This window comes from Ylistrum balloti, unplaced genomic scaffold (genome assembly GCF_031769215.1).
Source record: "Ylistrum balloti isolate Yb309-2 unplaced genomic scaffold, AGI_CSIRO_Ybal_v1 Utg370758, whole genome shotgun sequence".
NCBI lineage: Eukaryota > Metazoa > Mollusca > Bivalvia > Pectinida > Pectinidae > Ylistrum > Ylistrum balloti.
The window spans coordinates 698,437-726,146 of record NW_026782445.1 but is presented as its reverse complement, the minus strand read 5'-3'; the positions used below and the strand labels follow the sequence as shown (position 1 = coordinate 726,146).

The following is a 27,710-nucleotide window of genomic DNA, read 5'->3' as shown; positions in this document are numbered from 1 at the left end:
GTAACATAATTCTTACATAATCAGACAGGAAAATGGCAACATGGGAATCTATACTCTGATTCTACAAAATCTATGTTCTCATCGTGTTCTAATACACAAAATAATCGTCAGATTTATCTTAAAAATGAATCTCAATAGAGCAATAGATTAACAGTAATATTTAATAAATCTATACAAAAAGATCTGACAGTTTCATAAGCTCCAGCTTAGCAAAGGCTTATCTGTGTAGGGTCAGTATCGCAGTCAAACTAGTATCCCAGTCACTTTAATACACCAGTCAAAACTAATACCCAAGTCAATTTGATATTCCAGTCAAACTAAGATCCGCGTCAGTTTAATAGTCAAATTGAAATATCTCAGTTTAATATACCTGTCTCTTTAATCAGCAAAAATTTGAATCTGAATTAAAATGGCTGTTAAATAAAGACTACAATAGACATAAGGATGATAAAGTGCAGGATGATGTTTATTTATCACACTGAGGTATTTGTATACTAGTTCAAGCATTTCCTCTGACAGATGACTATATTACCAGACCTATGGTGAGTCTACATTACATCTACTTAGTTGACTGTTACAATGCCAGGTTGTTTTGTTTTCTTTGCTTCCATAGCTGCAATCTGTTGTGCTCTTTCTTTCTTCATTTTCTCTGTCTTTGTTACTCGTGATGTTAGGCTTAGAGGTGGCAAGATCTTCTCAAGTTTGGGAGACTTGGGAAATTTAAGTAAAGTAGAAACCCGATCCAGCAGGGTCCTGTAATAGACAATATACTTCATAACACTTAATACTGGTGAATATTATATATCCTGCCACAAAGGTTAAGCCAGAAATTCCTCAAAATTCTCTGAACTTCTGGAATATTTTTCTGTTTGGAATTACCTCCCCTGAACAGCTCTCCCAATTGCCAAGGTACATAGATGCATGAAGAGCATCCATATACAATGGCAGATTTTCAAGCCTTTGCAAAAAACTAAAGCATGTGTTACCCAAACATGACAAACCAGGAGACTCAATTTTCTTGACTGAGTGACATGATGATATCTTTTATGAAATATCTTAACTAGATATATAGGTTTTGAAGGTATTTACACCAAGTCCTACTACATGTATACTGTATAGATTCTCTACTGACTATGAATGCCATCAGTCTTGTTAAGAGGGTAACACCAAGTCCTACTACATGTATACTGTATAGATTCTCTACTGACTATGAATGCCATCAGTCTTGTTAAGAGGGTAACACCAAGTCCTACTACATGTATACTGTATAGATTCTCTACTGACTATGAATGCCATCAGTCTTGTTAAGAGGGTAACACCAAGTCCTACTACATGTATACTGTATAGATTCTCTACTGACTATGAATGCCATCAGTCTTGTTAAGAGGGTAACACCAAGTCCTACTACATGTATACTGTATAGATTCTCTACTGACTATGAATGCCATTAGTCTTGTTAAGAGGGTAACACCAAGTCCTACATGTATACTGAAACTTGTGATACAAGTTCCATACATAATATATAGATTTGTCGAACAATAGGGTTTATGTTGCAGGCTTTCTGTATAGCTGTTTACAGTGTATAGTAAGTAATCATCCTGACAAGCTAAACGAGATGGAGTAGACTATGAATCTCCATACTTACTCAACACGGTTCTTCTTATCATCTAAAAATATCAAAGTGTCGTCTAGTTCTTTAGAGGGAACACTCTCTGGATTTATTAACTGTAACAGAAAAAAAAATATATTATAAAACTTTTAATTTTTCTTTCTTCGTTTTACTTTATTTTACATGTCATTACTACACAATGATGATCCGAGATTAAACTTTGGTATAACATACCTTAAGTTTAGCGCCTACATTGAAGCGACAGCTACGCTGTTTGGCACTGAGTGTGAGAGCTATCCTATCCTGGCTCATCACACGAACTCCTATGTATCGATTCAGACCAAAGTGGATTGGCTGGAAAGGAGGGGCATGAACATGAGTCTCTTGGTCTTTCCAGCTCCATCGACGTTTGCGGTTCCCTAGGGGATCAAGTTCTATTCCACCGATAGGCTCCATACACAATCTGATGACACAAAAAGATAAAACATTAACCTCTATATTCAGCTCATTATTATGTTTGGTGATCACTTCTTTCATTATATTTTAATTCAATAAATCTTTAAACATCGAGAGGGAAATCATATTGTTTATGTCAAACATCTACCTGTTATATAGGTTTGAATACTGAGGATGATTCTTAATAAGTCCAGATTGACAGGGTATTATTTTAAACACAACACTCTAGTTTTAACAGAAAGTATGGCTAACAACTTGACCTGATCACATTGTTAGGATGATAACATGTGGCGTATCCATTAGGTTCAAACACTGAGAGGACGATTGGTCGGTCTGTGTCCTCCTGTACCACGTAGGTGTACTGGCCCAAGGTCACAGAGGATATTGATATTGCGAGGTTCCCAGAGGGATAACTGAGCAGTGTTAAGGTAACTTCTGACACCAAATGATACTTTGTTACATTGATGGAAGGCAAAAAGATCAATCCTCTGTCTGTCACATCATCTTACTTAACTAAGTAGTGTTAATCAATCGCAGAAAATAATTTCCAACAAGAAAATAAAAAACACAAATTTCTCACATTTTCAACAAGAAAAATAAATTAGATATATATATCACAATTTCAATTGGAATGAAACAAGACACAAAATTCTCACATACTTCACAGGGTGATCCTGTGGTTGTTAGGGATAGGATAACTCTGACCCTGGACAGGTAAATCCGTGCTTTTTACTGGTCTGAGATTTCCTTGTCTCTTACCCAGGACAGGTAAATCCGTGCTTTTTAACGGTGTGAGATTTCTTTGTCTCTTACCCAGAACAGGTAAATCCACGCTTTTTACTGGTCTGAGATTTCCTTGTCTCTTACCCTGGACAGGTAAATCCACATTTTTCCCAGTGTGTGATTTCCTTTTCTCTTACCCTGGACAGGTAAATCCACATTTTTCCCAGTGTGTGATTTCCTTGTCTCTTACCCTGGACAGGTAAATCCACATTTTTCCCAGTGTGTGATTTCCTTGTCTCTTACCCTGGACAGGTAAATCCACATTTTTCCCAGTGTGTGATTTCCTTGTCTCTTACCCTGGACAGGTAAATCCACATTTTTCCCAGTGTGTGATTTCCTTTTCTCTTACCCTGGACAGGTAAATCCACATTTTTCCCAGTGTGTGATTTCCTTTTCTCTTACCCTGGACAGGTAAATCCACATTTTTCCCAGTGTGTGATTTCCTTTTCTCTTACCCTGGACAGGTAAATCCACATTTTTCCCAGTGTGTGATTTCCTTTTCTCTTACCCTGGACAGGTAAATCCACATTTTTCCCAGTGTGTGATTTCCTTTTCTCTTACCCTGAGGTGCAGGAAAAGTCACTGTTCATATGCCGTCTGTGTTCGACAACTTACTAATCTCCCCCAAGGGTTGAGAGCCCCTATATAAACCTAAAGGGGCTGAAAGATTCTATTATTCTAATCCATCTGACAGAAATATACACACTTCTGTTGAGGTTATGATATCTTTATCTAGCTGGGGTAAGACAGCTTGTACACACAGAACATAAACATGTGCTGGACCAGAAGTTAAAACTTTTGAGATGCAAGAGACGTGACTGATAGATATTGACAGTTTTGATAAACTTGATATCATTGTTAGACAGCATCTGATCATTTCTGTTTATTCAAACCAGTTTAAAATGCTTTATGACAATGATTTATTATTACAACTGTCTCTGTCGAATGTAAAATGAAGATTAAAAATCAGTCACAATTAAATCAAAATTCATTATTTGCCTGATTTCGTTTCCATATTTGTCAGCATATATTTGTCTTATTCCTATATTTCTAGTATGTTCTGGATAAGGGGTAGAAAAAGGATCTTTCCCTAGCTTTAGGGTAGGACCGAGAAATCTTCACCCTCCAAGGAGATTCCTGACAGTCTAAACCGAGGCTTTATAGACATTTGTGAATCTTCTTCTCGGGTAGAGATTAATTTGTCCTACCCTCAAACTAGGGAAAGATCCTTTTAATCATACATGGGGTAGGAAAAGAGAGCTGACTCAAGCTGACAATAGGACAGCATCGTCTTGTTATGTAATGTAACATGTTGCAGTTTTAGAGTCTTTAACTTCAATACACATTTCATGGTACATTGGTGATGGTGCGAGGAAAACGTTTTACAACAACTGAAGTTATAAAATGTTTCTTTTTTAGTATACAAAGGATACAAAACATTTCCAGTTCCATCAGGGAACATGGTTAGGAACTTCTGTCCATCTTCATAGAACTTCTCTATCAGGGGTCGGTCATACAACTGGAATTAATAAATCATAGTTAGATGTACATAGGACTTCTCTATCAGGGGTCGGTCATACAACTGGAATTAATAAATCATAGTTAGGCGTACATAGAACTTCTCTATCAGGGGTCGGTCATACAACTGGAATTAATAAATCATAGTTAGGTGTACATAGAACTTCTCTATCAGGGGTCAGACATACAACTGGAATTAATAAATCATAGTTAGGTGTACATAGAACTTCTCTATCAGGGGTCAGACATACAACTGGAATTAATAAATCATAGTTAGGTGTACATAGAACTTCTCTATCAGGGGTCAGACATACAACTGGAATTAATAAATGTACATAGTTAGGTGTACATAGAACTTCTCTATCAGGGGTCAGACATACAACTGGAATTAATAAATCATAGTTAGGTGTACATAGAACTTCTCTATCAGGGGTCAGACATACAACTGGAATTAATAAATCATAGTTAGGTGTACATAGAACTTCTCTATCAGGGGTCAGACATACAACTGGAATTAATAAATCATAGTTAGGTGTACATAGAACTTCTCTATCAGGGGTCAGACATACAACTGGAATTAATAAATCATAGTTAGGTGTACATAGAACTTCTCTATCAGGGGTCAGACATACTACTGGAATTAATAAATCATAGTTAGGTGTACATAGAACTTCTCTATCAGGGGTCAGACATAAAACTGGAATTAATAAATCATAGTTAGGTGTACATAGAACTTCTCTATCAGGGGTCAGACATAAAACTGGAATTAATAAATCATAGTTAGGTGTACATAGGACTTCTCTATCAGGGGTCAGACATAAAACTGGAATTCAAAAATCATAGTTAGATGTACATAGGACTTCTCTATCAGGGGTCAGACATAAAACTGGAATTAATAAATCATAGGTAGATGTACATAGGACTTCTCTATCAGGGGTCAGACATAAAACTGGAATTAATAAATCATAGTTAGGTGTACATAGAACTTCTCTATCAGGGGTCAGACATACAACTGGAATTAATAAATCATAGTTAGGTGTACATAGAACTTCTCTATCAGGGGTCAGACATACAACTGGAATTAATAAATCATAGTTAGGTGTACATAGAACTTCTCTATCAGGGGTCAGACATACAACTGGAATTAATAAATCATAGTTAGGTGTACATAGAACTTCTCTATCAGGGGTCAGACATACAACTGGAATTAATAAATCATAGTTAGGTGTACATAGAACTTCTCTATCAGGGGTCAGACATAAAACTGGAATTAATAAATCATAGTTAGGTGTACATAGGACTTCTCTATCAGGGGTCAGACATAAAACTGGAATTAATAAATCATAGTTAGATGTACATAGGACTTCTCTATCAAGGGTCAGACATAAAACTGGAATTAATAAATCATTGGTAGATGTACATAGGACTTCTCTATCAGGGGTCAGACATACAACTGGAATTAATGAATAAAGCCAGCTATTTTTTGTGCCAATTTCAATTCATGGCATGTCATTGTCCACATTATGACATCACAATCAATTTCTGATTGGTGCTGCTAATAAATAATATACGTCTAATTAGGAGTTAATCATTGTATAATGTCCATTGTTTAATCACTCACATTTCCTGAGGCTATCATGGCTGGATTAAGGGGCTCAGGGACAAATATGTCTTCATGTTCCTCTGGCAGCAAGGGGCTCGGAGCACGGATAGTCCATCCCTCCTCCAGGCATCGCTGGGAGGATAACATGTAGTTTATAGTCTTCATCTGCCGGGCCACTACAAGGAGGCAGATTTCATTTAGATGTATTTCAGTGAGAAATGTATCATATAGTTGAAGATAAATTCAAATTGATGAAATTGATTAAATCATAATTTTATTTAATGAAATATATTGAGTTTTGAGGGTAAATTAAAGATAATAAACATTTATACAGTTGTATAGTGAAGATGTAGAAATGACATGTCAAGAATGTTACAAACATTTAAAACTCTAAAATCTGATAAAAAGATAACATCACAGTGTATTTTCTACAGAAGACAAAGCTACATGAGAAATGTAAGGGAAACTGAATATGACTTAGTATCAAATGACTGAATCTGTATGGCATAATGTATAATGAAGGATGTGATACCTTCCCTAGAACCTCTCACACCATTCATATTCAACACAACAACATATCTCATTTCACTACCAAACACTTAACAATCACATAACTTTATACATACAAACATTTTAAATCATGACCTGTACTGATACCTTGAAATCCTGTTTTTCCCGCGAAAGATTGGGTAGTGCCCAAAAATTTACGTTTCGGCCCACTTTTGGGCTTGTCTGGTTTCACCCGAGGGGGCGGTTGCCGTGCCCTGTGAACTTTAGGTTTTGCCTTTTTTGTCTTTTTTGACACCTTGGTTTTCGAAACCGGTGAAACCGGTGAGGCAGATGAAGGCATCGGGGATTCAGCAGGTGATGCGATGCGTAGCTCTTCGTCTGAATCTTCTAGATTGTGTGATAAACATCTTATACTTCTCGAACTTTACTGACAAGTTTGCTATTCCTCAACTTTGTGAAATTGTAAATTTATTTTTCTCTGATCATGATGTTTACTCATTCAACAACAGATTACGAAAATAAAACTTTAACATTGCCAGCACTTTGTATTTAGAAAACACGATTTTAAATTAATTTCTCTTTCTTTTCAAAGTTCTTTCTTCCCAAATTATTTGATTTCAGTGAAATGATAATGAATAATTTAAACAATAAAATAATTATCTATTGTTATTATTAATAATTTTGGTAGTCAGTTTTATCATTATTAGGTTATAATAGTGTTGGTTATTGATTGTTTTTTATTTATTTATTATTTATTTATTTTTAATAATAAGCATTATCCTAACATCCTGTTACATTTGTTTATCGGGATATATACCCTATATAACCAGTTAAAGTGCGGGAACATCTGTACGGCCTCGTACATGAAAACATCTCTTTAGAGCTCGACTGAACTTGTTCAATGAAGTTAAATGTTAGCTGGTTTTTTATTTGTAATCTTGATTGTCATTGGTCAAGTTCAAATCAACAAAACTCAAAACAAGATATTTCGATCGAGGCCGGTTTTTATTTTAAAGATGTTGTTAATGCAGCACCGTGTATGATACTCACACAGAGACACCTACTGTCACATCCAACAACCAAGGAAAGACAACAAAGCGTAGTTTATAGATTCAGGGATATTGTTCCTTTGAACACTCTCATGATTACAACTTAGCACCAGGTCTTAAAATCGTCTTCCAAGTTTTCTACAAGAAAAAATCTTATTCACAACTTGTTAATTTCATAGGTTGAAATAGAGTTTTCATAACTTCAACCATTCAAATTAACTCAAAGGTTTGAATCTGATCTTTCATGAGATAGAAAACTTGAAGGAATATTAGGACCAGATATACAGGGTTGACTGACCACACATACACCAGCTTCACTCTCATCAATATTCAATCTATATACATACACTACCGTCCCTCTCATCAACATGTCATTCTCACCATTCAATGTTTGAAGAATGATCCTAACCTTCAGTTTCTTACTGATATGAAACCATGACCAGAAATATCATGTTATTATGACAGACTCTATGTTGATGCTATGATGGTGGGTAACGTAGTTCACTGTTAAAGATTCCTGTAGTGATCGTTTGTGCCCATCATGCTATGATGGTGGGTAACGTAGTTCACTGTTAGAGATTCCTGTAGTGATCGTTTGTGCCCATCATGCTATGATGGTGGGTAACGTAGTTCACTGTTAGAGATTCCTGTAGTGATCGTTTGTGCCCATCATGCTATGATGGTGGGTAACGTAGTTCACTGTTAGAGATTCCTGTAGTGATCGTTTGTGCCCATCATGCTATGATGGTGGGTAACGTAGTTCACTGTTAGAGATTCCTGTAGTGATCGTTTGTGCCCATCATGCTATGATGGTGGGTAACGTAGTTCACTGTTAGAGATTCCTGTAGTGATCGTTTGTGCCCATCATGCTATGATGGTGGGTAACGTAGTTCACTGTTAGAGATTCCTGTAGTGATCGTTTGTGCCCATCATGCTATGATGGTGGGTAACGTAGTTCACTGTTAGAGATTCCTGTAGTGATCGTTTGTGCCCATCATGCTATGATGGTTGGTAACGTAGTTCACTGTTAGAGATTCCTGTAGTGATCGTTTGTGCCCATCATGCTATGATGGTGGGTAACGTAGTTCACTGTTAGAGATTCCTGTAGTGATCGTTTGTGCCCATCATGCTATGATCTTTATCAAGTCTTTACTAGTCTGATCTTGTCCCTTTTTACCTCTTCTATCCTTTTAACTGCTTTGAACATTGCACTTGGACAATATCGCACAAAGGGAAACCTACATGTGTAGACATTGTTCCTTCTAGTGTTTCAAGTGTTGGTGATAACAAAAATTACTGTCAAAAATCTAACATAGCCAACAATCTTGGTGTTTTTTTCTATTGATGAATTTTTCTATTAATGAAAAATAAACGTGGAAAATAAATGTGTGACATGGGAACATGGGAAACCTTGATATAATATATAGGAATGTAGGTTTGTCCAGTAGTTCTCCAGAAACAGTGACAACAAACAATTACTATCAAAATCTACGATGGCAGCATGTTCGCCATTTTGTTTTTGCGATCAGTCCCAAAATGGATAAAGCATGACAAAGGGGAACCTATATATGAAATTTGAGAAAAAGCTGTACCATGTCTCTCTAAAATTATCAATAACAGAAATTGATTACATATTGGTGGACGGAAGGATGAATGAAAAGACAACAGATTACGGGTGAAGAGCAATTAAAACGGCCCATCGTCTGATGATGGCCGACAGGCTAATAATTACATCATCTAAAGACTATGAACAAACTCTCACATCTATGGTAAAGCATGCACGCATTATACATAGCTACATCACTTTATACTTCATACACACAAACTCTCACTACATTCAAAGTCTATGCATGTGCACACGATAGCTACATTACTATTGTATATACACAAATTCTCTCACATCTATGGTGTAAGCCTGCACACATGATACCTATAGCTACATCACTATGGTGAACAAACTCTCACATCTATGGTGTAAGCCTGCACACACGATACTTTTAGCTAGCTTCTAAGCATGCAACACACAACAGGTAAAACATATAGAAATGAAACGTTTTACCTGAACAGTAGATTCTGTTCAGTATTGAGCCTGGCCTGGTCACTCAATATAGTGTGATTATATAGCAGATATATAGCAAATAGCAAACACACAATGTATAGTATAAATATATATATAAACAGCTGGCCTACAGGTCACATCACAATTCAATACATCTTACACCAGCAGACCCCACACTTATATGGTACAAAGTTTCAAAAATCACCCTCTTCCTAAGCAGGGTATATGTTAATTTCTTGATAAAATCAATATATTTATATCATTGATAAAAATGTTCCCCAGAGTTGTGAATCATATGTGAAAAGTTGGGACATGCTCCTATGAAGTATCAAAAGTGCTAAAATACAATACAATATGCTGACACGAAGAGGATGTTGTGACATTCTGTACAGTACCTACCACACTGTCCTACTTTAGAACAAATCATTGGAGGAAGCATGACTGCCTTTATCATGCCAAGTTTTCAAATCTACAGGTGTATACAATGAAAGTTCAAACTCAAAGAGGATTAGTGACTGAAGTCATAAAAAGCAATGTTCATATGAAATTTAATAAGCAAACATCTACCAAAATGTCAGAATCTGGGCGGTCTAAGGTAAGGCATTTAACCCCTTAATGGATTCACCTCAGAACTCAGGAAAATCCTTAACTTAATATGGACCCTTGTGGTCAGGACTGACCCTTACATCACAGGGTATGACCCGTGTTAAAAAGCCTTGACCTTCCCCCAGTGCAGTGCATACAGGACGATAGAAGCGAGAGTGTATGACCCAGTGTAGAGCGCCACCTACCACTGTCTTTATACAGCTGCTGTCCAGGGAGGCTGCCCAAGCCTTTAGATTTTCCTGTCACACAAAGTCAAATCACCATCACAAAAACCAACATCTAGGACAAGCATGAGGAGAAATACGATCGTTAGGGACCGGTCAGTGCTGACCTTCCCAACCCACGTGACTACATCCAAAATTTTTTTATATGGAAAGTTGAAAAGTAACCATGTGGGTTAAAAAGATTAGTAAAGATCAAAAGGCTGAAATTAAAAAGAATTCAAATTTTATATTTTCCTGGTCAGTGATTAGCAAAGGTAATTGTAAATCTGACCAATGATCTCAGATAACCTGGCAGTCAAAAATATGCTGCTTCAATTGTTTAAAACACGTTTATCATCATTTTTAAGTTTAGCCTTTAGATGGAAAGTTACATGTATTAAGAAAGATAAACAACAAAACAGTGTGAAATTTCCCTGTAGAATTCTTAACCACAAATAGCAATACAAAATTATAAGAGAAGAAGACTTTTTTTTTAATTAAAAAAAAAAAACAAGAAAAAAACCACAGAGGAAGAATTCTAAGATGATTTTGTTTTTAATTACAGTAGTAGGGTAAACAAAGAAAAAAATCATGATGCATCAAGTTGTCCTGTTGTACTCCTGGGAGGAAAAGGAGGAGAGGAGGGTGATTTAGGAGGAGGAGGAGGAGGAGGAAGAGGAGGAGGAGGAGAGCAAAATTAAAATGCAAACAATAGAATAACTTGGGGGAAGGAGGATGAGAAAGAGGAGGAGAAGGACTGTAAGATTAAAATGCAAACAATAAATTTAACTCTATAATAACCTGTTTCAATAACAGATATTCAGATTAATTACATATGATTGCATAATTTTGCAATTCCTCTCAATATAATAGAGGAAAATAAAAGAAACATTTTATAAATGCCTTTTAAACATTTTAACTGTTTGTATTTGCTGGGGTTACCACAGATTTTTTGAAATTTCAGTCCATTTTCAGTTCATTTTTGGCCGTGCCCATCAACTCCGGAGGGGCAGCCATGGTCAATATGTGCATACCATCAAATTGTCATCCTAACAATTCTAACCAAGTTTGATCTATTACCAATAGAAAATAAAGCAAATTAAAATGTAATTTTCCTATATCTACTATAGTAAACTTTACCACCTCCACAGGGGAAAATGTGAGACCTGGGGACATGAAATTTACAATTTACAGGGACAACAATCTCACTCAGTAAAAAGGATTAGTTCCGAGATGTATTTCAGATTTCTAGCAAACCATAGCGTATATAGATATACATAAGATCTAGTACACATAACTGGCAATGAATCTTAGAAACTCTCTAATTCTAGCCAAGTTAAAGCAACTTCTCAAACCACAGCAAAATCAAGCGCTATTTATAGAAAAATGACCAAAGTAAGAGATAAAGAAGGAGACAGAGAAACATTGGCTGTCCTTGATCTGATGCTTCAGAAATGGGTAGGGTAGAATATCAATTAATAAATTGAGAGAATATTGCAGGATTATTGGGTAGGGTAGAATATCAATTAATAAATTGAGAGAATATTGCAGGATTATTGGGTAGGGTAGAATATCAATTATTAAATTGAGAGAATATTGCAGGATTATTGGGTAGGGTATAGAAGAAAATTGTAAATTATTAAATTGAGAGAATATTACAGGATAGAGGGGTAGGGCAGAATATCAATTATCAAATTGAGAGAATATTACAGGATAGAGGGGTAGGGCAGAATATCAATTATCAAATTGAGAGAATATTACAGGATAGAGGGGTAGGGCAGAATATCAATTATCAAATTGAGAGGATGTTACAAGATTGATGGGAAGGAATACCAATTATTTGATAGGGAGAATACTATAAGATTAATGGGTAAAGCAGAATATGAATTATTATGAATAATTATTAAGCAAAGAAATAACTGTATTTTACCTGAAATTTGAAATAGACCGTGTTATAGGAGTAATATTCAGTATAAATATGGGCAGGAATAGGTTATAAAATATTGAGTTTTGTAGAAACCTGTGTTATTTCTACAAAAGGGAGAAAAAATATCTATATGTATATAAACATGATGTAAACAATATTGTGGTATAAATAAAATACTATACTTTGTTTAAACTATTATGTTACTTTAGTTACATCTGTTGGTCCAATCATGTGACAGAGTTAGCAAAACTTGTATTAGTTTGAAATAATCAAAAATTTAGTGATAACATCAGAAAAGATAAATTGTTATACCAATGTGAAGGGAGTTAATAAACTTAATCCCAAACTCAAAACATGCAAGGATTTAAACACAACTTTGGTTGGTGGGTCACATGTTTAACCAATATAATGATCACACAATCATCAACATGAAGATTGTATTTCAGAAGTCACATGATCAGACTATCCAATCACGTTTCCTTGTCTATACTACATGACGACACAGTCTTTACGTACCTGCCATAAAAGCCTGCTGCTGCATACCCGATACTTCCTGTTGTCTGCGCTGCATTTCACGTTCTCTGATCCTGGGGACAGCCAAGAGAAATTATGACTTTACCATCCTGGTTACAACCAGGGGGTATTATGACTACAATTTCCTTGGGACAACCAACAGGTATTACGATTAAAATTTCCTGGGACAACCAAAGGGTATTACGATTAAAACTTTCTGGGGACAACCAAGGGGTATTACGATTAAAACTTTCTGGGGACAACCAAGGGGTATTACGATTAAAACTTTCTGGGGACAACCAAGGGGTATTACGATTAAAACTTTCTGGGGACAACCAAGGGGTATTACGATTAAAACTTTCTGGGGACAACCAAGGGGTATTACGATTAAAACTTTCTGGGGACAACCAAGGGGTATTACGATTAAAACTTTCTGGGGACAACCAAGGGGTATTACGATTAAAACTTTCTGGGGACAACCAAGGGGTATTACGATTAAAACTTTCTGGGGACAACCAAGGGGTATTACGATTAAAACTTTCTGGGGACAACCAAGGGGTATTACGATTAAAACTTTCTGGGGACAACCAAGGGGTATTACGATTAAAACTTTCTAAGGACAACCAAGGGGTATTACGATTAAAACTTTCTGGGGACAACCAAGGGGTATTACGATTAAAACTTTCTGGGGACAACCAAGGGGTATTACGATTAAAACTTTCTGGGGACAACCAAAGGGTATTACGATTAAAACTTTCTGGGGACAACCAAGGGGTATTACGATTAAAACTTTCTGGGGACAACCAAGGGGTATTACGATTAAAACTTTCTGGGGACAACCAAGGGGTATTACGATTAAAACTTTCTGGGGACAACCAAGGGGTATTACGATTAAAACTTTCTGGGGACAACCAAGGGGTATTACGATTAAAACTTTCTGGGGACAACCAAAAGAATTCAAATGACTGATACTTTATCACAAGACTTATACTGTATCATAAGACTGATTTCGTATCACATGACAACTGAGACTTTATCACATGACTGATTTTGTATCACATGACTGATTTTGTATCACATGACTAACACTAACGAAACATTATAACATGTTGTCTACAATGCAGACATGAAAATAACCTCCTTAAACTCAAATGTTAATCAATTCATTTTTCCATTATAACTGATTATAATGAATGATTAGATGGTGCCACTCACCTCCTTTCAGCTCGCTCCCGAGCAGCTTGTCTTGCTTGTTTGTCCCCATGGCGAGGATGAGACTTCACACTTATCATCTTGTTTTTTTTCTTGTGTTCCTCTTCCATAATAGCTGACTGGCTGGTTGCAAACTCAACAAACTCACGGTACTGATTACAACAATACAGCTCCTCTGGGGGCTGACTTTGTTGCTGTTCCAGAGATGGGAACCGCTTGATTTCTTTTTCACAGAACTCACAATTTCCTCCGAGCATGCCGAGGGAACGGCCATGTTCATCTACTGGGTAATCCTCTTCTTCCTCCGATACCAGCTCCAGAGCTCTAGGATCCTCCACATCTATGTCCTGCTTCTCCGATTCACGGATGTACTGATCAACAAACCAGAAAATATTACAAGACATCTCTTTCAATAGTTGACAAACACGAGTAACAGTGATTTTTTAGACTTAGATATTCTAGTCCTTGACTCATGCCTTTCCAGGGGAATTCCCAATGGGTCTTGAAAGTAATTTAAGTAACAGAATTCAGTAAAATTTGGAAAAATGGGATCTTGACTTACCTTGAAAATATACCCAAAAGTACTGTATAGAATTAGAGATAAAGGTATCAATTTATTCTCTTATAAACAAATGTTCTGCTGAACCCTTAAACAGACATGAGGAAAGACTTCAGTGATTCATTCTGAAGGTAACTATGGTTTACCATGAAATAAAAAAAATAATATTACAAGGATAAAAGACACAAAGATATCTGAAAAGCATGAGAATTCCAGATACATTACTAACATTGCCAGTTATACCATTATTGAATATAGATAATTTAGGTAAAATCCAATGTCACATTATCATTGAAGGATTAATTTGGATGTGTACACTGCAGTTTTGGTGCCATGGCTTCATAGCATAAAAGATATTTCAAGTTAATAGCTTTTTAGCTAATTACAAGTTTCTTTCAGTACAAACAATGACATCAATCTGATGTTAAGGGTTGATAATTTTTCTAAACAACAGAAATGTTTGTTGACAGCAAATAAAGTTTAATGATAACAAAGATAAATTCAATTAAATTCACTTTTGGATGATTTCAAAAGAACTTCAAGTATATGTGTAGCATCTTTCAAAATAAATTTAGAATTAGATACAGTATACCAAATTGAATGGAAGCAATCTGCAACAGTGTTATAAAGAGCAATTACATTAACAGAAGTGTTATAAAAAGTGATTACATTAAAAGGATATTACTGTGTATCACAAGATATTCTGATGTCACAACTACAATATTTAGTGAAGAGTTACATGCAGTAGACGAATTAAGATATGTAGCTGATGTAGTTGAAGGGTATGAAGGATTAAAAATGAAACTTAAAGGGATGTGATGCAGGATATATAAGTAATGAAAATAAACATGAAAGATAGATAAAGGAAAAGAAATCAGTGGAAAATCTCTATCTACAAAAGATAAAGTCACATGTAAGAATAAGCTATGGTATCAGGATCAGCTAAAACAGTTATCTGTGAAAAGAAGATTAGTTTGATTGACAAGCTATGGCAACCCTGTTAAAGAAAAGCAAAAAAAAAACCATCTGCTAGATAGATGTGGAAGGATTATCAGGCAGGACGAGCTGGAAGGATTATCAGACAGGACAAGCTGGAAGGATTATCAGGCAGGACGAGCTGGAAGGATTATCAGACAGGACTAGCTGGAAGGATTATCAGACAGGACAAGCTGGAAGGATTATCAGACAGGACAAGCTGGAAGGATTATCAGACAGGACAAGCTGGAAGGATTATCACACAGGACGAGCTGGAAGGATTATCACGCAGGACGAGCTGGAAGGATTATCAGGCAGGACGAGCTGGAAGGATTATCAGGCAGGACGAGCTGGAAGTATTATCAGACAGGACAAGCTGGAAGGATTATCAGACAGGACAAGCTGGAAGGATTATCACACAGGACAAGCTGGAAGGATTATCACACAGGACGAGCTGGAAGGATTATCACACAGGACGAGCTGGAAGGATTATCAGACAGGACAAGCTGGAAGGATTATCAGACAGGACAAGCTGGAAGGATTATCAGACAGGACTAGCTGGAAGGATTATCAGACAGGACTAGCTGGAAGGATTATCACACAGGACAAGCTGGAAGGATTATCACACAGGACGAGCTGGAAGGATTATCACACAGGACGAGCTGGAAGGATTATCAGACAGGACAAGCTGGAAGGATTATCAGACAGGACAAGCTGGAAGGATTATCAGACAGGACAAGCTGGAAGGATTATCAGACAGGACAAACTGGAAGTATTATCAGACAGGACAAGCTGGAAGGATTATCAGACAGGACAAACTGGAAGGATTATCAGACAGGACAAGCTGGAAGGATTATCAGACAGGACAAGCTGGAAGGATTATCAGACAGGACAAGATGGAAGGATTATCAGACAGGACAAGCTGGAAGGATTATCAGGCAGGACGAGCTGGAAGGATTATCAGACAGGACAAGATGGAAGGATTATCAGACAGGACAAGATGGAAGGATTATCACACAGGACAAGCAGGAAGGATTATCACACAGGACAAGCTGGAAGGATTATCACACAGGACAAGCTGGAAGGATTATCAGATAGGACAAGCTGCAAGGATTATCAGACAGGACAAGCTGGAAGGATTATCAGACAGGACAAGCTGGAAGGATTATCAGATAGGACAAGCTGCAAGGATTATCACACAGGACGAGCTGGAAGGATTATCAGATAGGACAAGCTGCAAGGATTATCAGACAGGACAAGCTGGAAGGATTATCAGATAGGACAAGCTGCAAGGATTATCACACCGGACAAGCTGGAAGGATTATCAGACAGGACAAGCTGCAAGGATTATCAGACAGGACAAGATGGAAGGATTATCACACAGGACAAGCAGGAAGGATTATCACACAGGACGAGCTGGAAGGATTATCAGACAGGACAAGCTGGAAGGATTATCAGACAGGACAAGCTGGGAGGATTATCAGACAGGACAAGCTGGAAGGATTATCAGGCAGGACAAGCTGGAAGGATTATCAGACAGGACAAGCTGGAAGGATTATCACACAGGACAAGCAGGAAGGATTATCAGACAGGACAAGCTGCAAGGATTATCAGACAGGACAAGATGAAAGGATTATCACACAGGACAAGCAGGAAGGATTATCACACAGGACGAGCTGGAAGGATTATCACACAGGACAAGATGGAAGGATTATCAGACAGGACGAGCTGGAAGGATTATCAGACAGGACAAGATGGAAGGATTATCAGACAGGACAAGCTGGAAGGATTATCAGACAGGACAAGCTGGAAGGATTATCAGACAGGACAAGCTGGAAGGATTATCAGACAGGACAAGCTGGAAGGATTATCACACAGGACTAGCTGGAAGGATTATCAGACAGGACAAGCTGGAAGTATTATCAGACAGGACAAGATGGAAGGATTATCAGACAGGACAAGCTGGACGAGCTGGAAGGATTATCAGACAGGACAAGCTGGAAGGATTATCAGACAGGACAAGATGGAAGGATTATCAGACAGGACAAGATGGAAGGATTATCAGACAGGACAAGCTGGAAGGATTATCAGACAGGACAAGCTGGAAGGATTATCAGACAGGACTAGCTGGAAGGATTATCAGACAGGACAAGCTGGACGAGCTTGAAGGATTATCAGACAGGACAAGCTGGAAGGATTATCAGACAGGACAATATGGAAGGATTATCAGACAGGACAAGCTGGAAGGATTATCAGGCAGGATGAGCTGGAAGGATTATCAGACAGGACGAGCTGGAAGTATTATCAGACAGGACAAGCTGGAAGGATTATCAGGCAGGATGAGCTGGAAGGATTATCAGACAGGACGAGCTGGAAGTATTATCAGACAGGACAAGCTGGAAGGATTATCAGACAGGACTAGCTGGATTGACTATCAAGCAGGTCAGTTAGACTGTGCTACACTCCACAACCAGTGTTAAGGAGTTCTACACAAACCAGATACCTGTAAAATCTGTGGAGGTCCAATACTTGGCATAAAATTTCGATCATCTGTGGTTTTCTTGTTGTATGCATCCTCATCAGAACTCTTTTGTTATAAGTAAACAAATTTAACTACCAGTATTATAAGGGACAAACATCAACTTAATCATATTCTACATCTGTACAGGATGAATGGCAAATATATCGATGTTTAATATAGTGTACTTTTATCAACAACACTCGACAGCCATTCTGTACAAATTAGTCTATGAAACTGTCGGATTGGTAAACAATTACAAATATTACAATCACCAAGGACACAATTCCTTCAGACATATCTTTTTTATTATCACTGTGAGACAAACTCTCAACACAGTGCCATGTGTTTAAGTTTACAGGATGTGTTCTCTGTCTGCAGAGCATACTCCAGATTTTTATGGACAGGATGACCGTTTTTACTATGTAAATATTAAAGCTGGCAGTATAACATAAAATAGAAATGTCACTGTTGTTGACTTCCAATAAAGTTGTTGATTTTTCCAAGTTGTAAGAATAATACAACAATAATGATCAATGAACTAGTCAAACTTCCTTACAATATAATGATACCATATGGGGCTTTTTTAATATCATATCCCTATGGCCTTGGGGGACTACATTACCTTATGGGAGTGTCTTCAACATCATATCATCCTATCAAATTTTCTTTAATATATTGCTCTATGAGACAGTTTTTAAAATCATATCACCTTACAGGATTGTCTTCAACACCATATATCACTCTATGGGACTGTTTTCAACACCATATATCTTTCTATGGGACTGTCTTCGACACCATATATCACTCTATGGGACTGTCTTCAACACCATATATCATTCTATGGGACTGTCTTCAACACCATATATCACTCTAAGGGACTGTTTTCAACACCATATATCCTTCTATGGGACTGTCTTCAACACCATATATCACTCTATGGGACTGTCTTCAATACCATATATCATCCCATGGGACTGTCTTCAACACCATATATCATTCTATGGGACTGTTTTCAACACTATATATCACCCTATAGGACTGTCTTCAACACCATATATCACTCTATGGCACTGTCTTCAACAACATCTCACCCCATAGGACTGTTTTTAATATCATATCATCCTACAGGATTTTTTTAAAACAAGATGTCACTCCTATGGGACTTTTTTAAACATGGTGTCATTCCTATGGGACTTTTTTAAACATGATGTCATTCCTATGGGACTTTTTTAAACAAGATGTCACTCCTATGGGACTTTTTTAAACATGGTGTCTTTCCTATGGGACTTTTTTAAACATGATGTCACTCTATTAGACTATCTTAGCTTCATATCACCTTAGTTTCGTGGCGATAACTTTGCTATTGTTTCTAAAATTAACACATTATACATACCGAGTCTGTATCACTGCTTAGTTCTAACATCGGGATTCCAAACTCGTCGTCAACAGCGAATGGGTAGGATGACCCAACTCCCGCTTTGTCATCTTTCTTACCATCACTCTCTCCATCCTTTCCTTTCTTCTGTCCCTCGGGTCCATCAGTTTTACCTACAGCACATGTCATACATAGAACACAGTGTTCACATATATACTCTGAAGATATAATGCTTCAACAGTACCCTTCAGTGTACCATTTTTACAGAACTTATACAACATATATCTACAACAGTGCAGATCTAAATGTACTCTTTCAACATCCATGGGTCATTCATATTTGATATACTGTAAAACCACTAATTTTTGTGAGGGATTTGTTTTTGTTGATTTCAGGTTTGATATACTTTAAAACCAATAATTTTTGTGAGGAATTTGTTTTTGTTGATTTCGTTGGTACTTTTTATCCATGAATTTGTGAGCCAACAAGTTTTTAAACATGGTATGAGTAGATTCATCTAGTTACATTTATTCATGAATTCAAGTATCCGCAAAAAAAAGAATTTTTTCGAAAACCATGAAAATTGAATATCACAAAATATACAATTTTACAATATCTTACCATGGGATATCAAAATGTAAACAGCAGTCAAGTACAGCTGCATTAGATGTGTCACCATAGAGAGAGAAAAACACAAAGATACAGAATATTTAACTACAGAAAATATCTACATGTCTAGGGCTACTCCAGATATATGGGTAAGAAGACACTATGTTGACTAAAGAACAGTCACAGTTATTGTTTCTTCCTTATATATCAACAGTTATCTGGACCTAATCAACAAATAAATACTTGGTAATTAGTTACTTTGTACTCAATAATCTCAACCCACAACTACACCACATTCATGTATCAGTTTCCCTACCCTCAACCTTATCTCTACCCTTACCCTATATTACAGTCCTTGAACTACCCTACCCTCAACCTTATCTCTACCCTTACCCTATATTACAGTCCTTGTACTACCCTACCCTCAACCTTATCTCTACCCTTACCCTATATTACAGTCCTTGTGCTACCCTACCCTCAACCTTATCTCTACCCTTACCCTATAGTACAGTCCTTGTACTACCCTACCCTCAACCTTATCTCTACCCTTACCCTATATTACAGTCCTTGTACTACCCTACCCTCAACCTTATCTCTACCCTTACCCTATATTACAGTCCTTGTACTACCCTACCCTCAACCTTATCTCTACCCTTACCCTATATTACAGTCCTTGTACTACCCTGCCCTCAACCTTATCTCTACCCTTACCCTATATTACAGTCCTTGTACTACCCTACCCTCAACCTTATCTCCACCCTTACCCTATATTACAGTCCTTGTACTACCTTCCATCCTACTTCCTTTCCACACCAAAGGAATAGCCCTTGCTATGTTATAATGCTACAAGGTTTCTACAGAAACATAAAGATACCTATTCACTGTTAATAGGTTATTTCTACAGTGAAAAGTTGGGCTAAGACAGAAAAAAAAGATTAGTATTATAGATGCATACAACATATTTAAACACATGGTAACCTTACTTGTACAAGATCTACTATGTATGTCTGAGTTACATATGTATGTACATCAATATGTACTATCAAACGATTACACTATGTAAGTAACTGCTCCATTAAATACAGTCACACCTGCATTATAGGTCATCTCTATCTATCTATAGAGGATGATTGTAGTTAACAAATACCTGTCTACAAAGGCCACTTCTATACACTAAATACCTGTCTTAAAAGGTCACCTCTATATAACAAATATCGGTCTATAGATGCCACTTCTAGTTAACAAATATCTGTCTATAAAGGCCATTTCTAGTTAACAAATATCTGTCTATAAAAGTCACATCTATATAACAAATACCTGTCTATAATGGGCACCTGTTTATACCAAATACCTGTCTATAAAGACCACCTCTTTACAATAATTGCCTGTCTAGAAAGGTCACCTAGTTTTAACTAATATTTGTCTATAAAGGCCACCTATTTAATGAATCCCTGTCTACAGAGGTCACATCTGTACAATAAATACCTGTCTATAAAGGCCATCTCTATATAACCAATATCTGTATATGATAGCCACTTGATTCTATTTAACACCTTTATAAACAGGTTCACCTGCATGTATGTAGTGCAGATTTTACTTAAAATGTCTGGTTACAAGTGACACCATTTGTAAGTTCCTCTTGGTCCTTAGTTCTGCATTTTTAATTGTGTGACTGATTTGACAAACATAATGAGATAGGTGTCTGGATTATTTCACTTGAGAGATGCTTTTAACTATGTATTAACATATATTCTTCGATATCTAAAATGGAACTATTTTGTCTACTAATCTTCTCTAAATAGAGTGTCTTATTAGCAATAAATGTGGTTAGCAGGTTATATAAAAAAAAAACCAGATAGGACTATTTGATAACATTATCAAATTCATAATAATATTAATAAAATAAATAACCTAATATATAATGATCTTATCAAAGTTGGTTTTCTCATAATCAACAGTCAAGTAGGTTTACGTTGTGAATTACCTCGACGACCTTCTTCGTCAGAACTACCTCCCAAGTCCTCCTTGGCTCCATGTTTACCACCCGGAGAGATGACGCCTGTAAATATGGAGTGGTCAGTGGGTGCAGATAAACCTAGAGTACTGCATATCAACGCTTGGTCATGTGTCATCCAGTCTCAACATGCCCACAAATCCAAAAACTATGTCTGATGATTAAATTTTAGTGTCAAAAGAATTGGTAAATGCTATTATGCTTGGCAAGAGTAAATACCAAATTTTACAATATCAGAGTTTTGAAACATTCCTATTAATAGTAAATTACATCAAATGCTGTTCTGTAACAAACTTTTGTATTTCTAAGGTAATAAAAAAAATGTTTTAGTTACCTTGGAAGTAAGATCAAATTCACCACGATCAAAATCTTCTTTACAAAGTTAATTCATTATTAAAACAATAATTTAAACTGGAAATGAAAAGCTTGTGTGTTTTGACGTATGACATCGACACGTGTGACATTGACCAGACAAGTGATTTACAGTAGTGTGAAGTTAACGGTGGAATTATTACACAAGACAATAGCAGGATCTATCATATGTAGCAGAAACTATTCAACTGTTTTTGTAAGGTTTCTGATATAAAATATTTCTAAGAGACATCACAATCAGTAAAATTTTGAAAACACTGAAGAAATTTGAAAAATAGCACTTTTAGGATTGATATTGGATTTATCTACTGAAAGATCGAGAAAACTTTTCTCAGAGCCGGTGAATCACTGAAGATTTACAAAACTTTAAAAGTAACAATTGTGTATTGTATATAGATCCTGCTATTTGTGTTGTAATGAGTTAATAAGGCAATCAGAACCAACACAGAATAAACCCACACACCTACTACCAATATAAGATCACACAATCTACCCAACACCTACACTGTGGGGTGAAACAGTTTACTCATAGATCACAAATATCACAAAATTAAGTAAATGTACAAAAAAAATCACAATTTTAACAACAATTGTATTTAAAAGTGATTTTAAATTGTTCAAATCCATATATATAGATAGCCATTTTCATTGATTGTTACCTGTCAATTTATCAGCTCAAAGATTAAGAATTATGTATAGAAATACTGTTAATGTAACTGTATCAGCTTGTTTCACCCCTTGTATACAGGTCATCTTACCACATAGAATCCACACACTCAACACAGGAGCTACTATACATCAATGTTACAGCACAATTCTACAGCAACCTCATCCTACAGGTAATACGAATCTGTGTCCAATTTTTCATTGTCCTACAGGTACTTCTACTCTGTGTCAGATATTTCATCGTTCTACAGGTACTACTAATCTGTGTCAGATATTTCATCGTCCTACAGGTACTACTACTCTGTGTCCAATATTTCATCGTTCTACAGGTACTACTAATCTGTGTCAGATATTTCATCATCCTACAGATACTACAAGTCTGTGTCAGATAGTTCATCGTCCTACAGATACTACAAATCTGTGTCAGACGTTTCATCGTCCTACAGATACTACAAATCTGTGTCCAATATTTCATCGTCCAACAGGTACTACAAATCTGTGTCAGATATTTCATTCATCGTCCTACAGATACTACAAATCTGTGTCCAATATTTCATTCATCGTCCTACAGATACTACAAATCTGTGTCAGATGTTTCATCGTCCTACAGATACTACAAATCTGTGTCAGATATTTCATTGTCCTACAGATACTACAAATCTGTGTCCAATATTGCATCGTCCTACAGATACTACAAATGTGTGTCCAATATTTCATTGTCCTACAGGTACTACTACTCTGTGTCCAATAATTTTATTTTTTGAAAAAAAAATGACAAAAATGGTAAATTTGTTTCTAAATAGATCATACTCAGAAATACAAAGACAATTCACCTGTAACTAATACTTGTAAATCATTGTCACATTTGATTAACAATCTCAATACTTTAATGTATCAGTGTAGTCCCAGAAAGATGTGACTCCCACCATATATAGGTACATTTGTATACATTTGAAAAGAATCTTTTTGACAGAGATTTATCGGCCCCATATCACACAGCATACCAATATATGAACATTCAGTTTTGGACCAAGAGTGACATAAAAAATTAGAAATTGATTTTCTGAAAATTGCCATGTGTGAAAACAATATGATAAATTTTAACAGATTTATGAGGGTAAATGACACCATGAAAGTGTAGTCACTGTAACAGTGTACAGACACTGTGACAGTGTACAGTCACTGTGACAGTGTACAGACACTGTGACAGTGTACAGTCACTGTGACAGTGTACAGACACTGTGACAGTGTACATCACTGTGAAAGTGTACAGTCACTGTGAAAGTGTACAGTCACTGTGAGAATGTACGAACACTGTGACAGTGTACAGTCACTGTGAGAGTGTACAGACACTGTGACAGTGTACAGTCACTGTGAGAATGTACGAACACTGTGACAGTGTACAGTCACTGTGACAGTGTACAGACACTGTGACAGTGTACAATCACTCTGAGAATGTTCGGACATTGTGACAGTGCACAGACACTATGACAGTGCACAGACACTGTGACAGTGTACAGTCAATGTGAGAATGCACAGACACCATCAGAATGAGTGCACACACAATATTACAGTGTCCTCTATCAGGCCAGTTTTACATCAATTTTTGTGTTTATTGTCTATAATAAGTGAACTGAAATAACATGATCATCTTCTAAAGTAAAGCTTTCTCTCTACTTCATCTTTTTAAACATTTTTATAAACCTGTATATAAAGTTATCAATTTAGTTATATTTAAACATAACAGTTAGCTTATATGACTTTCAAACTGGATATATTTCGCTGATAATGACTGAAGCTTATATAATACCAGCCCCTTATAGACATTGTGATAACATTGTGACAAACAACTCTGTGCAATATAAACCTGGTTTGGGTTGTTGTAGGTATATTTCGGTGTCAAGAGGTTTGACTTTTTTTGGTTTTTGTTTTTTTGGCTTTGGTTTCGGTTTGCTAGATTCTGAAATATGAAAACCATCAAAATAGAGTTATTTCTATCAAGTTCCACAGAAATGCTGTTATGAATGCATCAGACAAAACAATCTAGAAACCACTAGTTTATCACTACAAACATCTCCAGAATTACACAATGCTGAAAATTAGAAACTGATATATCAGGTATATGTATGTACCACAGTACTGCTAAATGTTTACACATTGTAACAGGTTAAACAGAAATCCTCTGACAATATCTACTACCATAACAAATTAATCTCAAATAGAAATAATGATTTACTATATAGCTCATGTTGCTATGGCACTTCTTGTTTACGATTCGTTTCTGAAATATTAAGGAAATTTGTGTAATTTTGGGTTTTTTTGTTTTGTTTTTTAATGGCTTAAGAGGATTGTGCATTGAGGCAGAATGCTTACTATCATTTGCTGTAAGTTGCTTCCCTTTGCCAGTCCTCTCCACTTCCTGAACCCAATCCCAGTCTGTTTGTACATCTTGAGTAATGAATGTAATCTCACGACCATCATATGTTCTGCGCTTGGTTGTCTCCCTTGCTGTGAGATTCTTGGATTTTCCACTTTTTTTTATAAAAAATTGTATATATCAATCATAATTTGAAAAATTAGATGCAGTCACTGAGAAAAAATTTACCAGAAATTCTTTACCAATTTTTTTACAGTAGTATACACAAAAATTGATAAAGGAATCTGAATGCAGATGTAGCATGTTTTAATACCAGAAATACATTTAGTGGAATTCATGTCCAATTGAAACTTTAAATCCAAACCTACTCGACTTTTATCTGATAGAGGCATTTTTAAGTGAATATTTGATGACATCAACTTTTATTTTATTTCTTACTTTTTTGATGGAAATGTCACTCCCCGTTTGGCAGAGACTGGTGAGTCACGACTCATAGCTCTGTCTGTTACGTCAGATTCTCGTCTGAATCCTCGAACAACAGCTGGACGGGTTTTCCCTTCTCCAGGCTGATCAAGCACAGCTGAAGATGCTATCAGTAAAACAAAATACATGTGGAATACCAGTTGTATCTAATTTCTTTAAAATATCTTGACAGTAAACATCTCTGTCATAATGATAAGAACTATTAAGTATGAAATAAATGAAAGCTGTATAGTTGAGATCAAGCACTGAGACACAAAATGTAAACAAATCAAACAAAGATAGAAAATGCACCAACACTGGAAATATATCCATGGGGAGTACTGGATGTAGATTCGTCTATCTGGATACAGCACCATGAGTAGAGATCAGCCAACCATTATCCATCCATCAGTGTTACTACATCGCTATCGACCACATAATGTATCCAACCATGTGACCTAATTGTTTCTAAGAGTGACTTTTATTGTTAATTGTTCTAGTAATGTGACTGAAAATTTCACTGTTATGGTCACGTGATTTTGATTGTAAATTGTTCTAGTCACATGACTTTGATGGTTGATTGTTCTAGTCATGTGACTAAACACTCTACTGTTCTAATCACATGACTTAAATTGTTCATTGTTCTAATCACATGACTTTGTTTGTTAATTGTTCTAATTTGATTAACTGTTAACTGTCATGTGACTATTAGTCACATGACCTGGAGTGTTATCTAGCTGTTATAGTCACATGATTTCGCTTGTTATCTGTTCATGACAAGTGACTAATTTTTTAACTGAGTCTTGTGACCTTAATCATAAATTATTAGAGTGACTTGACAGGTAACTTTGATTGTAAGAACTTTTCTATGTAATAGATTACCTGCTGATGTTGTTGATGCTTCAGATGCAGAGCTTCCAGCCCGCTGTAGTTGTAGGTCAGTCTCACTGTCGCTGTCATGGTTTGATATCAGGTCAGCCTCAGGGTCAGTAGATACTCGAGATGTTATGGGAGGCAGCGGTGTAGAATCAGACAAGTTCTTTGAAGCCATGTTTCATAAGTCTGGGTTTAGTGTCTGTTCTTTGTTTATATTACCACGTTCCTAACATGCAAATCAAGGAAAAACACAAAATACATTCATCATTCTATGCTGCTTTGGTACAAAGAAAATACCACAGCATAATTGAATCAAATATTTAGATACATTTTTTTAATTTCTAAAATTCATCAACAGTGATCAACATGAAGAAAAAAATAATTGTCTACAGAAAATGTACATACATATCCTCATTCCTTACAGAATCTACACAACCTGATTCCATTATGAAGAATCAGTATTAAAGACGTTATACACAATATATGGAGTTGCCGCTAACTTAACCAAAAACGTAACACAATTTTAAGCCAAACAAACTTCACTTTTACAGGATTTAGAAATATATGAAAACAACTTCTGTATATTTTGCATGTGTACTGAATTGTGTTGTATTTTCTCGAAAAGTGGTTAATATTTTCTTTTTCTTGGATAAACTTGTATGAAAACTAAATAAAAATTAAAGGATTATCCAAAACAGAAAAAAGATACTTACACAACTAAAATGATACAAATAGATATAAAACAACATATCAATGCTTGTCTAGATGTACATCTTATGAGCGAAATGGAATAAACAGTGACCAGATAGAAGAGCTGGATACAGTTCTTGACTACTGTATGATAAGTAGCTATAAG

General features: G+C 36.2%; 1 protein-coding gene across 1 annotated transcript; it reads right to left on the bottom strand.

The window, feature by feature from the left end:
* Positions 1-563: 563 nt before the first annotated feature.
* LOC132558124 (uncharacterized) lies at positions 564-27,029 on the bottom strand. The gene is made up of 16 exons (XM_060222655.1): positions 26,861-27,029; positions 25,955-26,105; positions 25,513-25,670; positions 25,007-25,099; positions 22,072-22,146; positions 19,497-19,651; positions 18,086-18,169; positions 14,052-14,419; positions 12,840-12,910; positions 10,379-10,432; positions 5,988-6,145; positions 4,282-4,367; positions 2,326-2,478; positions 1,844-2,072; positions 1,646-1,725; positions 564-753 (listed from the first exon to the last, which is right to left on the bottom strand). Exons 1-16 carry the CDS (start codon positions 27,027-27,029, stop codon positions 564-566), a joined length of 2,274 nt encoding a protein of 757 aa, XP_060078638.1.
* Between the last annotated feature and the right edge of the window lie 681 nt (positions 27,030-27,710).